The sequence below is a fragment of the Manis javanica genome, chromosome 11 (genome assembly GCF_040802235.1).
Source record: "Manis javanica isolate MJ-LG chromosome 11, MJ_LKY, whole genome shotgun sequence".
Taxonomy (NCBI): domain Eukaryota; kingdom Metazoa; phylum Chordata; class Mammalia; order Pholidota; family Manidae; genus Manis; species Manis javanica.
In genome coordinates, this window is record NC_133166.1 from 67349937 (window position 1) to 67365496 (window position 15560).

At 40.5% G+C, this 15560-nt stretch overlaps 1 protein-coding gene across 4 annotated transcripts in view; it reads right to left on the reverse strand.

Moving 5' to 3' along the window:
* The window catches only part of MTCH2 (mitochondrial carrier 2), a 53914-nt gene extending 39348 nt beyond the window's left edge, over window positions 1-14566 (reverse strand). Inside the window, exons 1-3 of one of the 4 annotated variants that reach the window (XM_037016504.2) lie at window positions 14307-14566; window positions 12259-12343; window positions 11999-12105 (exon numbers count right to left, since the gene is read on the reverse strand). In XM_037016504.2, coding sequence (XP_036872399.1) covers window positions 11999-12105; window positions 12259-12343; window positions 14307-14393 — 279 coding nt within the window. In that variant the 5' untranslated portion in view covers window positions 14394-14566. The remainder of the gene's footprint in view (window positions 1-11998; window positions 12106-12258; window positions 12344-14306) is intronic. The other 3 variants (XM_037016505.2, XM_037016506.2, XM_017671499.3) reach the window with 3 other exon arrangements.
* Window positions 14567-15560: the final 994 nt, after the last annotated feature.

Genomic DNA, 15560 nt, shown 5'->3' on the forward strand with positions numbered 1-15560 from the left:
ATCTCATTCACCAACTTCAAGCTCTACTACAAAGCTATAGTAATCAAGACAATTTGGTACTGGCACAAGAACAGAGCCACAGACCAGTGGAACAGATAGAGACTCCAGAAATTAACCCAAACACATATGGTCAATTAATATTTGATAAAGGAGCCATGGACATACAATCACGAAATGACAGTCTCTTCAAACAGATGGTGCTGGCAAAGCTGGAGAGCTACACGTCGGGGAGCTACATGTAGGAGAATGAAACTGGACCACTGTTTAACCCCATACACAAAAGTTAATTCAAAATGGGTCAAAGACCTGAATGTAAGTCATGAAACCATTAAACTCTTAGCAAAAAACATAGACAAAAACCTTTAAGACATAAACATGAGTGACCTCTTCTTGAACATATCTCCCCGGGAAGGAAAACAACAGCAAAAATGAACAAGTGGGACTATATTAAGCTGAAAAGCTTCTGTACAGCAAAAGACACCATCAATAGAACAAAAAGGAACCCTACAGTATGGGAGAATATATTTGAAAATGACAGATCTGATAAAGGTTTGACGTCCAAAATATATAGAGCTCACACGCCTCAACAAACAAAAAACAAATAATCCAATTAAAAATTGGGCAGAGAATCTGAACAGTTCTCCAAAAAAGAAATACAGATGGCCAACAGACACATGAAAAGATGCTCCACATCACTAATTATCAGAGAAATGCAAATTACAACTACAATGGGATATCACTTCACACCAGTAAGGATGGCTGCCATCCAAAAGACAAACAACAACAAATGTTGGCGAGGCTGTGGAGAAAGGGGAACCCTCCTACACTGCTGGTGGGAATGTAAATTAGTTCAACCATTGTGTAAAGCAGTATGGAGGTTCATCAAAATGCTCAAAACAGACCTACCATATGACCCAGGAATTCCACTCCTAGGAATTTACCCTAAGAACGCAGCATTCAAGTTTGAGAAAGACAGATGCACCCCTATGTTTATCGCAGCACTATTTACAATAGCCAAGAATAGGAAGCAACCTAAATGTCCATCGGTAGATGAATGGATAAAGAAGAAGTGGTACATATACACAATGGAATACTACTCAGCCATAAGAAGAGGGAAAATTCTACCACTTGCAGCAACATGGATGGAGCTGGAGGGTATTATGCTCAGTGAAATAAGCCAAGTGGAGAAAGAGAAATACCAAATGATTTCACTCATCTGTGGAGTATAAGAACAAAGGAAAAACTGAAGGAAGAAAACAGCAGCGGAATTACAGAACCCAAAAATGGACTAAGAGGAACCAAAGGGAGAGGGACTGGGGAGGATGGGTGGGCAGGGAGGGATAAGAGGGGGGTGGGGGTGGGAAGAAAGGGGGTATTAAGATTAGCATGCATGGTGGGGGGAGGGAGAAAGGGGAGGGCTGTACAATACAGAGAAGACAAGTAGTGATTCTACGTTTTGCTATGCTGATGGACAGTGACTGTAATGTGGTTTATAGGGGGGACCTGTTATAGGGGAGAGCCTAGTAAATATAATATTCTTCATGTAAGTGTAGACTAAAGATTAAAAAAAAGGAAAGAAAGAAAGAAAAGGGGGATTACTCCTTGATAGGATAAAACTAATGGTAAATCAAAGATTAACGCATGCTTTAAATATCCTTAATTTTGATCACTTAAAGGGTGTCAGATGATCGGCTATGGAGGTACACTTTTCTGATAATATTCCTTTCTCTTAATAAAAAAAAAAATTACAGGAAAGACAGTGTCAAGATTAAGCAAAATTACATTTTTGGGTCAAATTCCAGATCTTTGGTCAGAATTAATTCTAACAGTTTCAGGTGTCCAAAATTTAACCATTTCTAGACTTTGCTTTTTAATTACATTAAGATTTTCTACATGTCTCTTCTACATTATTCTGAGCATATTTGAATTAAATTCCTATTTAGTTCTAGAGAACTCTTTCTTATAAAAGTTAGCAGTTTCATCAACCCTGTATTGGTCTTTCTTCTTGCTTGCATAAGCTGCTTTTGATAATAAGTGTAGTACCATTCCCCTATTATATTTCATCTGGCTTTATGTGACACATACTCAGGGTTACCTGGTTACCTGAAGTTTGTCTTACTTTTCCCTTACATAAAGGAACTTCGTCTCAAGCAGTAATTTTACTTTTGCTCTAAGACTGTACATAAATCTCTGATGAGATGACAACCACCTTTCCATATGTGAATCTCACTTAAGTAACAGCAACATTTTCACTGAGCTCAGAGCAGGGTGCGGCTGGAAAAGAAACAGTAGTAATCAATCCACGAAAAACCAAAGTCAATTAAGACTCTATTACTCTGACCCATGGGCAATCTGAAATGGTTCTTCTAAATTCAGTCCACAGGCATGATATAAGAATACATGAACAACAACAGAATGACTGAAGTTCAAGTTCCATCCCTCACCTTTTCCCCCTTCTAAAAGTAACCTCTATCCTGCAGTTGATGTACACTTTGGTGAGATTAAAAAAAACAAAAAAATAAAAAATTTCCAAATATATTCAACATAATATATATACAGAAGTAGTGCAGAAAATACTAGTGTACAATGGAATAAATAATTAAAAGGCAAATATCCATATAGCCATGATCCAGGTCAAGGATAACCATTTCCAAAACCCCAGAACACCATGCGTGGTCCCTTCTTGTCCCTCTTACCACAAATAACCTCTATCCTGACTTTTATGCTTACCTTTTTAAGGCTTTTTAAAAAATGAGTTTGTAACAGAAAACATTTTACTAGGGGTAACACTAGAAATAAGAGGAAAATAACTTGAGAAAGAAGTACATATCTTTCAGTCACCTTCCTTCCTCATTCAAATAAATAAAAAGAGCTACACAGGAAAATTAAGTGTATTTTTTCTGCTCAGGACAACTGTTTCAAGGGAAGAAGGCTCTGTAGATAAAAATCAATTACTTCGAGGGCGGAGCCAAGATGGTGGCATGAGTAGAGCAGAAGAAATCTCCTCTCAAAACCATATATATTTTTGAAAATACAACAAAAACAACTATCCCTAAAAGAGAGACCAGAAGATACAGGACAACTGCCAGGCTACACTTACACCTGCAAGAAACCAGTGCCATGCAAAGGGGGTAAGATACAAGCCGTGGCCTGGGGTGATCCAAGCACCCCACACCACAGCTCCCGGTGGGAGGAGAGGAGTTGGAGCAGGGAGGGAGAGGGAGCCCAGGACAGCTAAATAGCCACCCCTAGCCATCCGCACCAGAGCAAAGACACACAGTGCGTGGGGTGCTCGATACTAGGGAAATGGGACAGTAAAACCTGCAAGTGGGTCCCCATAGCCGGCGCCCCTGGGACAAAGAAAAGCAAGTGCTTTTTTAAAGGTTTAAAGGGACAGGGACCCCACACCAAGACTGAAACGTCCCAGAATACTTAGCACAGCAGCTGGGGATCCCAGGGAACTCCAGGCGCCCTAACCCCCTTGGCGCCAGTGCAACTCGGAGGCCCCTCACGGAGATAAACAGCCTCCCACCTGTTTCCCCTCCAACGCTGCTCCACCATATTGGAGCAGGAGCCTGAGGCGGGCCATGCCCACAGCAGCAGGGCAGACAATCTTTCACAGCAGCTGGGCAGGAATTAGAAACCCTGTCTGCACGCAGCTGCCCAGCACAAGCCGCTAAGGGTTGCCGTTCTGCCAGGAGAGGAAGGCCACAAACCAGCAAGAAGGTATGTTCTCCCAGCCAACACACGCGCCAGCTCCCCACAACTACCTCTATCACCATGAAAAGGCAGAAGAATTTGATCCAAACGAGACTAACCCAGACATCCTCCTCTAAGAAAGAATCTGGGGAGGTAGAACTAACCAACCTCCCTGAAAAAGAAATCAAAATAAAGGTCATAACCATGCTGATGGAGCTGCAGAGAAATATGCAAGAGCTAAAGGATGAAGTCCAGAAGGAGATTACAGAAATGAAACAATCTCTAGAAGGATTTATAAGCAGAATGGATTAAGATGCAAGAGGCCATTGATGGAATAGAAACCAGAGAACAGGAACGCATAGAAGCTGATGCAGAGAGATATAAAAGGATCTCTAGGAATGAAACAATATTAAGAGAACTGTGGGACCAGTCCAAAAGGAACAATATCCACCTTATAGGGGTACCAGAAGAAGAAGCGAGAGAAAAACGGATAAAAAGTGTATTTGAAGAAACAATTGCTGGAAACTTCCCCAAACTGGGGGAGGAAATAATCATTCCGACAACAGAAGTACACAGAACTCCCAATACAAGAGACCCAAGGAGGATAACACCAAGAAACATAATAATTACAATGGCAAAGATCAAGAACAAGGACAGAGTTTTAAAGGCAGCTGGAGAGAGGAAAAATGTCACCTATAAAGGAAAACCCATCAGGCTATCATCAGACTTCTCAACAGAAACCTTACAGGCCAGAAGAGAATGGCATGATATATTTAATGCAATGAAACACAAGGGCCATGAACCAAGAATACTATATCCAGTATGATTATCATTTAAATATGAAGGAGGGATTAAACAATTCCCAGACAAGCAAAAGTTGAGGGAATTTGCCTCCCACAAACTACCTCTACAGGGTATTTTAGAGGGACTGCTCTAGACGGGGGCACTCCTAAGGCTAAACAGATGTCACCAGAGAAAATAAACTCACAGCAAAGAAAGCAGACCAACCAAATACTAACTAAAGGCAAAAAATAAAATCAAATACCCACAAAAGCAGTCAACGGAAACACAGAAGAACACAGAATAAAACACCCAACATATAAAGAATGGAGGAGGAGGAATAAGAAGAGAGAAAAATAAAGAATCATCAGTGTCTATAAAAGCTCAATAAGCAAGTTAAGTTCGGCACTAAGATACTAAAGAAGCTAACCTTGAACCTTTGGTAACCATGAATCTAAAGCCTGCAATGGCAATAAGTACATATCTTTCAAAAATCACCCTAAATGTAAATGGACTGAGTGCACCAATCAAAAGACACAGAGTAATAGAATGGATAAAAAATCAAGACCCATCTATATGCTGCTTACAAGAGACCCCTCTCAAATCCAAAGACATGCAGACTAAAAGTCAGGGATGGAAAAAGATAGTCCATGCAAACAACAGGGAGAAAAAAGCAGGTGTTGCAGTACTAGTATCAGATAAAATAGACTTCAAAACAGAGAAAGTAACAAGAGATAAAGAAGGCATTACATAATGATAAAGGGTTCAGTCCAACAAGAGGATATAACCATTATAAATATATATGCACCCAACACAGGAGCACCAGCATATGTGAAATAAATACTAACAGAACTAAAGGAGGAAATAGAATGCAATGCATTCATTTTAGGAGACTTCAACACACCACTCGCTCCAAAGGATAGATCCACCAGACAGAAAATAAGTAAGGACACAGAGGCACTGAACAACACACTAGAACAGATGGACCTAATAGACATCTACAGAACTCTACATCCAAAAGCAACAGGATATACATTCTCCTCAAGTGCACATGGAACATTCTCCAGAATAGACCACATACTAGCTTACAAAAAGAGCCTCAGTAAATTCCAAAATATTGAAATTCTACCAACCAATTTTTCAGACCACAATGGAATAAAACTAGAAATAAATTGTACAAAGAAAGCAAAAAGGCCCAAAAACACATGGAGGCTTTAACAACATGCTCCTAAAAAATGAATGGATCAACAACCAAATTAAAATAGAGATCAAACAAATGACAACAACAACACAAAGCCCCAACTTCTGTGGGACACAGCAAATGCACTCTTACGAGGAAAGTATATAGCAATCCAGGCAGATTTAAAGAAGGAAAAACAATCCCAAATGAACAGCCTAATGTCACAATTATTGAAATTGGAAAAAGAAGAACAAATGAGGCCTAAAGTCAGCAGAAGGAGGGACATAATAAAGATAAGGGAAGAAATAAAAAAAATCGAGAAGAATAAAACAATAGAAAAAATCAATCAAACCAAGAGCTGGTTCTTTGAGAACATAAACAAAATAGATAAGCCTCTAGCCAGACGTATTAAGAGAAAAAGAGAATCAACACACATCAACAGAATCAGAAACGAGAAAGGAAAAATCACGACAGACCCCATAGAAATACAAAGAATTATTAGAGAATACTATGAAAACCTATATGCTAACAAACCGAAAAACCCAGAATGGACAGCTTCTAAGAAAAATACAACCTCCCAACACTGACCAAGGAAGAAACACAAAATCTAAGCAAACTAATTACCAGCAAAGACATTGAAGTGGTAATCAAAAAACTACCCAGGAACAAAACACCCAGGCCAGATGGATTTACCTCGAAATTTTATCAGACATACAGAGAAGACATAATACCCATTCTCCTTAAAATTTTCCAAAAAATAGAAGAGGAGGGAATACTCCCAAACTCATTCTATGAAGACAACATTACCCTAATACCAAAACCAGGCAAGGAACCCACTAAAAAGGAAATTACAGACCAATATCTCTGATGAACATAGATGCAAAAATACTCAACAAAATATTAGCAAAATTAATTCAAGAATACATCAAGAGGATCATACACCATGATCCAGTGGGATTCATTTCAGGGATGCAATGATGGTACAACATTTGAAAATCCATCAACATCATCCACCACGTAAACAAAAAGAAGGACAAAAACCACATGATCATCTCCACAGATGCTGAAAAAACATTCGACAAAATTCAACATCCATTCATGATAAAAGCTTGCAACAAAATGGGTATAGAGGGCAAGGACCTCAATACAATAAAGGTCATATATGATAAGCCCACAGCCAACATCATACTGAACAGCAAGAAGCTGAAAGCTTTTCCTCTAAGATCGGGAACAAGACAAGGAAGCCCACTCTCCCCACTGTTATTCAACATAATACTGGAGGTCCTAGCCATGGCAATTAGACAAAACAATGAAATAGAAGGAATCCAGATTGGTAAAGAAGTTGTTAAATTGTCACTATCTGCAGATGACATGATATTATACATAAAAAACCATAAAGACTCCACTCCAAAACTACTAGAACTAATATCGGAATTCAGCAAAGTTGCAGGATACAAAATTAACACACAGAAATCTGTGGCTTTCCTATGTACTAACAATGAACTAATAGAAAGACAAATCTGGAAAACAATTCCATTCACAATAGCATCAAAAATAATAAAATACCGAGGAATAAACCTAACCAAGGAAGTGAAAGACTTATACCCTGAAAACTATAAGATACTCTTAAGAGGAATTGAAGAGGAGACTAAGAAATGGAAACTCATCCCATGCTCCTGGCTAGGAAGAATTAATATTGTCAAAATGGCCATCCTACCCAATGCAATGTAATACAGATTCAATGCAATCCCTATCAAATTACCAACAGCATCCTTCAAAGAACTGGAACAAATGGTTCAAAAATTCATATGGAAACACCAAAGACCCCAAATAGCTAAAGCAATCCTGAGAAGGAAGAATAAAGTGGAGGGGATCTCACTCCCCAACTTCAAGCTCTACTACAAAGCCACAGTAATCAAGACAATTTGGTACTGGCACAAGAACAGACTCACAGACCAATGGAACAGAATATAGACTCCAAACATTAACCCAAACATCTATGGTCAATTAATATTTGATAGAGGAGCCATGGACATACAATGGGGAAATGACAGTCTCTTCAACAGATGGTGCTGGCAAAACTGGACAGCTACATGTAAGAGAATGAAACTGGATCACTGTCTAACCCCATACACAAAAGTAAATTCAAAATGGATCAAAGACCTGAATGTAAGTCATGAAACCATAGAACTGTTAGAAGAAAACATAGGCAAAAATCTCTTAGACATAAACATGAGTGACCTCTTCTTGAACGTATCTCCCGGGCAAGGGAAACAAAAGCAAAAATGAACAACTGAGACTATATCAAGCTGAAAAGCTTCTGTACAGCAAAGGACACCATCAATAGAACAAAAAGGTATCCTACAGTATGGAAGAATATATTCATAAATGACAGATCCAATAAAGGGTTGACATCCAAAATATATAAAGAGCCCACACACCTTAACAAACGAAAAGCAAATAATCCAATTAAAAAATGGGCAGAGGAGCTGAATAGACAGTTCTCCAAGAAAGAAATTCAGATGGCCAACAGACACATGAAAAGATGCTCCACAGCGCTAGTTATCAGGGAAATGCAAATTAAAACCACAATGAGATATCACCTCACACCAGTAAGGATCGCCACCATCCAAAAGACAAACAACAACAAATGTAGGCAAGGATGTGGAGAAAGGGGAACCCTCCTACACTGCTGGTGGGAATGTAAATTAGTTCAACCATTGTGAAAAGCAGTATGGAGGTTCCTCAAAATATTCAAAATAGAAATACCATTTGACCCAGGAATCCCACTTCTAGGAATTTACCTTAAGAATGCAGCACTCATGTTTGAAAAAGACAGATGCACCCCTATGTTTATTGCAGCACTATTTAGAATAGCCAAGATATGGAAGCAACCTAAATGTCCTTCAGTAGATGAATGGATAAAGAAGATGTGGTATATACACACAATGGAATATTACACAGCCATAAGAAAAAAACAGATCCTACCATTTGCAACAATATGGATGGAGCTAGAGGGTATTATGCTCAGTGAAATAAGCCAGGCAGTGAAAGACAGGTACCAAATGATTTCACTCATATGTGGAGTATAAGAACAAAGAAAAACTGAAGGAACAAAACAGCAGTGGAATCACAGAACCCAGGAATGAACTAAGTTACCAAAGGGAAAGGTTCTAGGGATGATGGGTGGGAAGGGAGGGATAAGGGCGGGGGGAAAAAAAGCGGGCATTACAATTAGCATGTGCAGTGTTGTGTGGGGGAATGGGAGGGTTGTACAACACAGAGAAGACAGCTTGCTATGCTGATGGACAATGACTATAGTGGGGTGTGTGGGGGGGACTTGGTGAGGGGGGGAGCCTGGTAAACTTGTGTTCTTCATGTAATTGTAGATTAATGATAGCAAAAAAAAAATACATCAAGGGGATCATACACCATGACCAAGTGGGATTCATCCCAGGGATGCAACGATGGTACAACATTCGAAAATCCATCAACATCATCCACCACATCAACAAAAAGAAGGACAAAAACTACATGATCATCTCCATAGATGCTGAAAAAGCATTCAACAAAATTCAGCATCCATTTATGATAAAAATTCTCAGCAAAATGGGTATACAGGGCAAGTACTTCAACATAATAAAAGCCATATCATATAAGCCCACAGCCAACATCATACTGAACAGCGAGGAGCTGAAAGGTTTTCCTCTGAGATCGGGCAAGACAGAGATGCCCACTCTCCACCCTGTTACTCAACATAGTACTGGAGGTCCTAGCCATGGCAATTAGACAATCAAAGAAATACAACCAATCCAAATTGGTAAAGAAGAAGTTAAACTGTCCCTATTTGCAGATGACATGCCATTGTACATAAAAAACCATAAAGACTCCACTCCAAAACTACTAGAACTAATATTGGAATTCAGCAAAGTTGCAGGATACAAAATTAACACACAGAAATCTGTGGTTTTCCTATGCACTAACAATGAAGTAACAGAAAGAGAAATCAGGAAAACAATTCCACTCACAACTGCATCAAAAAGAATAAAATACCTAGGAATAAACTTAACCAAGGAAGTGAAAGACCTATACCCTGAAAACTATAAGATACTCTTAAGAGAAATTAAAGAGGGCACTAGCAAATGGAAATTCATCCCATGCTCTTGGCTAGGAAGAATTAATATCAAAATGGCCATCCTGCCCAAAGCAACATACAGATTTGATGCAATCCCTCTCAAATTACCAACAACATTCTTCAATGAACTGGAACAAATAGTTCAAAAATTCATATGGAAACACCAAAGACCCCAAAAAGTCAAAGTAATCCTGAGAAGGAAGAATAAAGTGGGGGGATCTCACTCCCCAACTTCAAGCTCTACTACAAAGCCACAGTAATCAAGACAATTTGGTACTGGCACAAGAACAGAGCCACAGACCAGTGGAACAGAACAGAGACTCCGGATATTAACCCAAACATCTATGGTCAATTAATATTTGATAAAGGAGCCATGGACATACAATGGGGAAATGACAGTCTCTTCAACAGATGGTGCTGGCAAAACTGGACAGCTACATGTAAGAGAATGAAACTGGATCACTGTCTAACCCTATACACAAAAGTAAATTCAAAATGGATCAAAGACCTGAATATAAGTCATGAAACCATAGAACTCTTAGAAGAAAACATAGGCAAAAATCTCTTAGACATAAACATAAGTGACTTCATGAACATATCTCCCCAGGCAAGGGAAACAAAAGCAAAAATGAACAAGTGGGACTATATCAAGCTGAAAAGCTTCTGTACAGCAAAGGACATGATCAATAGAACAAAAAGATACCCTACAGTGTGGGAGAATATATTCATAAACGACAGATCTGATAAAGGGTTGACATCCAAAAAATAAAACGTGCTCATGCACCTCAACAAAGAAAAAGCAAATAATCCAATAACAAATGGGCCAAGTAGCTTAACTGACAGTTCTCTAAAGAAGAAATTCAGATGGCCAACAGACACATGAAAAGATGCTCCACATCGCTAGTCATCAGAGAAATGCAAATTAAAACCACAGTGAGATATCACCTCACACCAGTAACGACAGCCACCATCCAAAAGACAAACACCAAATGTTGGCGAGGTTGTGGAGAAAGGGGAACCCTCCTACACTGCTGGTGGGAATGTAAATTAGTTCAACCTTTGTGGAAAGCAGTATGGAAGTTCCTCAAAAAGCTCAAAATAGACATACCATTTGACCCAGGAATTCCACTTCTAGGAATTTACCCTAAGAATGCAGCAACCCAATTTGAAAAAGACAGATGCACCCCTATGTTTATCGCAGCACTATATAGAATAGCCCCTGTAATGGAAGCAACCTAAATGTCCATCAGTAGATGAAGGGACCAAGAATGTGGTACATATACACAATGGAATATTATTCAGCTTTAAGAAGAATACAAATCATACCATTTGCAACAACATGGATGGAGCTAGAGGGTATTATGCTCAGTAAAATAAGACAGGCAGAAAAAGACAAGTATCAAATGATTTCACTCGTATGTGGAGTATAAGAACAAAGAAAATCTGAAGGAACAAAACAGCAGCAGAATCACAGAACCCAAGAATGGACTAACAGTTACCAAAGGGAAAGGGACTAGGGAGGATGGGGGGGAAGGGAGGGATAAGGTGGGTAAAAAGAAAGGGGGCATTACGATTAGCATGTATAATACGGGGGGGGCATGGGGAAAACTGTGCAACACAGTGAAGACAAGTAGTGATTCTACAGCATCTTAGTACGCTGATGGACAGTGACTGTAATGGGGTCTGATAGGGGGACTTGGTGAAGGGGGGAGCCTAGTAAACATAATGTTCTTCCTGTAATTGTAGATTAATGATAACAACAACAACAACAAAATAACCCAGATAACTAATAAAATGTTAAGATTGTGAAAAAAAAGAAAAAATCAATTACTTCATTTTATACAAATTCCCCTTGTTTCCCAAGAAAGAATTAATTTTCAATAAGCCATGTGGAAAAAGACAAATACCGTATGATTCCACTTATTTTTGGAATATAAAAACAAAGCAAAAGAGAAGGAACGAAACTGTATTAGACTCATAGACACTGAGAAGTGACTACTGGTTACCAAGGGGGAAGGGAGTGGGTGGGGGGGCAGGTAGGGGACCTGTTGAACAACTGTAATGCACATTTGATGTATTTCAAGAAATGTTTTTGTAAAGAGAAAGATCATGGCTATTAATATATCTTTGAAATTGCTCTTAATCAGAACAAACTGTGCATAAAGGTCATCTAAATCTTTGGGGAGATTAATTGATTTTCCTACCTGTAGAACTTTCCCATGGACCACAGTTCCAAGGACTCCCGAACACAGTCTTGGAGTTAACCCTCTGAACAACCCACGCTTCCCATCAATGCTTGCAATGTGCCGAGCTAAGAACAAAGTCAGAGATTTAAATTCTAGTCAAGAGATGGATACATAGAAATTTTAAGGCAACAAATGCTTTCTATACATTTTCTTTCAGTAACTCCTGCCTATCACAGTTCTCGATGTCATTCAATTCCAAATAATTTAATGACACCTACCATAGCAAAAGAGACCAGGAAGCTGACATACTTGCCGCCCAAAAATATTTCGTCCTATGTTTGGAGGAAGAGGCTCATACCCCACCTTTAAACACAAGAGAATATATCAATACTCAGCAATATTCCCCAAGGCCGCCTTGGTTGCAAGGTCTTTAATAAATTACAGAATTAGGGTTATTAATTTTTAACATAAGTTAAAATGCAGTGCATGTTTTCAAAGGCAATGATGAGGTACCATACTTGTCAGTTTTCTATTTTGTCACGTGATAAGACTGGTTTCACTACACCCTGAGTTTTAGTCTGGTTTAAACACTGTAAAGTCAACAATGTAGCAGAGATAGCCTTATTTACAACTGAAGACAGAATAAGGGGACTTTTGTGTTAGGAAAGATACAGTTTACTGAGGAGGCTCAAGTAATTTTTAAGAAAATCTAACACTTTCTTTTTTTATATTTGGACAAAATGAGAAGACTAAGCCAGCATCAACTTCAAATTTTGGCTAGCAAGACAAAACGCCTTTAGGTATAATTGACTAATTCACCTGGGAAATCATTATAAACTAAGTTCATATTAAATAAGCACAGTCATTAACAATCCAATGAAGGCCATTTTAGAGTTAATGATTATCATTTTATTTCTACAGTATGTTCGGAATTTTCAGCGCTAAAGGGCTACTTGAAGAATGAACACTGCAGAAAGATTGCTATTGCTGATTCTTAACCTGTTCAATTAACTCCTGACTGAGGTCCCTGAAACTGGTGCTGTGCGTCTATTTTTAAAACTGAGTATTTGGGAATTTCACCAAAACCCCTGAGATGGCTACACACAGATATTGTGTGATCAAGGTTAAGTATATTCAGGTTTTGAGGCAAGAGCTTTATATGTCACTAGAAAACCTTGCCTTCTGAAGAAATACTGAGTAATGAGCCTATACCAGATTTGTTGCAAAATGCCGTCACCTCAGATACAAATGTGCCAATTGTTTCAGGACTCCTAGTGAATTTCAGTGAAAGTCTTTATTCTTGGTTCAAGGAACTTATTTTGAAATAGCCTTTTATATGTAGAATCTAAATCTGCAGGGATCAACTCAGCACCACATAATTTGGATTAGAATCAACTCAAGAACAAGAAATGTGGCCCTTCCTAGTGTCTTGCATATATTTTTGACAGAAAGATAGAAGGTGAGGATTGGACTTCTAAAACTGCTCCCTTCCTTCGTACAGTACATAACATAATTAACTCAACTCTCAAGAACAGTTTAAAAAATAAATGACCTGCTCATCACAGGGAAATCTAGAAAGGCAATTGAAAATACTATCTAATAGTCTATCATCAGCTAAAGCCCAGGGTACTTGCCTGTGAATATATCATTTAAGAACTATTTCACAGCAGCTTAGAAACTAACACATATGCTTAAACTTGCCAAAACTTTCAGCTTAAGTGATTTCCAGCTCTGACAATGTAATTTTCACTGCTCAGTGGATTTTTCCGAAAATTTGACTCAGCCACCCCTTCATTATCACTTCTGAATGAACTCCTTGTGTTTATCTGGGTATCTGGTGCTAAAATCTCAGAACAAAATACCAGCAGGATCAGTAAAAAATGAAGAAAAACTGATAAACTGTTGGCTCCCCTTTAATTTCAAATTTGTCTGCAACAGATTTCATGTCTTGAGTTTGCGGCGGGGGAGGAGAGATGAATGCTAATTTCAAAGGGGCGAGAAGGGGGGGCTGGAAAGTCCTTGGGGGCAACCAGCCAGGCAACCTCAGGAAAGAAAAAACGCAGTTCGGAGGAGCCACCCAGCCCGGAGGCAGCTGGTTACAGGGCAACGGGCGGCCTCACCGACCGTCAGGGAGGCAGGACTTCGGGAAGGCCCGCGAGCAGTGGAGCGCTGCTGGCGGTAGAAGCTACCCCCGACGGGAAGGAAGGGCCAGCGCCCCGGGAGACTACAGCCCGGGAAGTCTGGAGCCGATCCTCGGGCGCTGTAGGCAGCGGGGACCCAACAGGCCGCCGGGCGGGGAAAGGAAAGGAACGGCGACGACTCATACCTGGATGAGCACCTTCACATACATGAGAGGCTGGGACAGGATGGTGAGTCCGGAGCCCAGGATGACCTGACTGGCCGCGTCCGCCATGACGGCACTCGCCGACCGACAGATTGAGCCACCAAGCGACCTAGACGCTCCGGATCACGTGCCAGGGCCGCGGCTCCGCTGGCCCGCCCGCGGCGCGCGCCTCCCGCTCAGGTCCCGCCCGCCGCCCAGCACTCGCTTGCGAGCGCCTGCCGTTGCTCGGGGCGGGGCGGGGCGGGGCGGGGCGGTGGGCGGGGCTTACGGACCCCGGCCGCATGCGTTCTGTAGTGGGAATCCGCGGCAGGTTCTCCGGCGCTTGCGCAGGCCAGTAACATCCGGAGGGAGAAGAATGGGCGTGGCAATGGGGGTGTGTGACCGTGACGGCGAAGGCAAGGTCGGGGGAATAAAAAGAAAATCATTCTTCCTGATGCTTCGCTTCCGCACTTGCACTTTGGGCATAATCAACGTACGGTCCAAAGGTATACAGCTTGAGAACCATAAATTATCTAATGGCCGTCAAAAACTAGATAAGTCTGATACAGACTTATAAATCCATCAGCGGGTAGCTATTCATGCATTTATTCTTTAAATATAACCTCAGAAATGCCTTCTCTGACCTCTACTGAATTTACCTCCGCCTTATTTCCCACCGTATGGTCCTGTAGCACTTAGCATTGTCTGAAATTGTCTCTTCCACTAAAATGTTAAGTTCTGGCTCTTTCCTCCATCTTCCGGTGTTGCCATCATGGTGCGTGTGAATGACCTGGCCAGTGCTCTAAAGAGCATCAACAATGCCAAAAAGGGGCAAAAGCCAGGTTCTTAATTAGGCCAGTGTGGGGAAGTTGGGCTTGCCATGGCCAGAATCCTCACCAACTTAAACCACCTGATGATGTAACTGGCATGTTGCTAGGCTACCGCTTCCACACCTTTAGGCAATAAGGTATTACAACACTATATAGAGAGCTCGGCCCAGTGCTCTGGGCGGAGGTAGAGACGCTAGTGCTTGACCTACCGCCAGAGAACAAGACGGGTAATAAACCCTTTCACCCCAAAGAACGTTTTGCTGTCAATTTCTTTGGTCACACTGAATCCATAGCGAATTTGCCAGGGGCTGAAACCCATTGGCAAGACAGCCGTGCTCGACAGTCATCCTTGGGTTTCTAACTGTAATGATGAAGCATGGATTACATTGATGAATTTGAAATCATTGATGATCACAGAGCTGGGAAA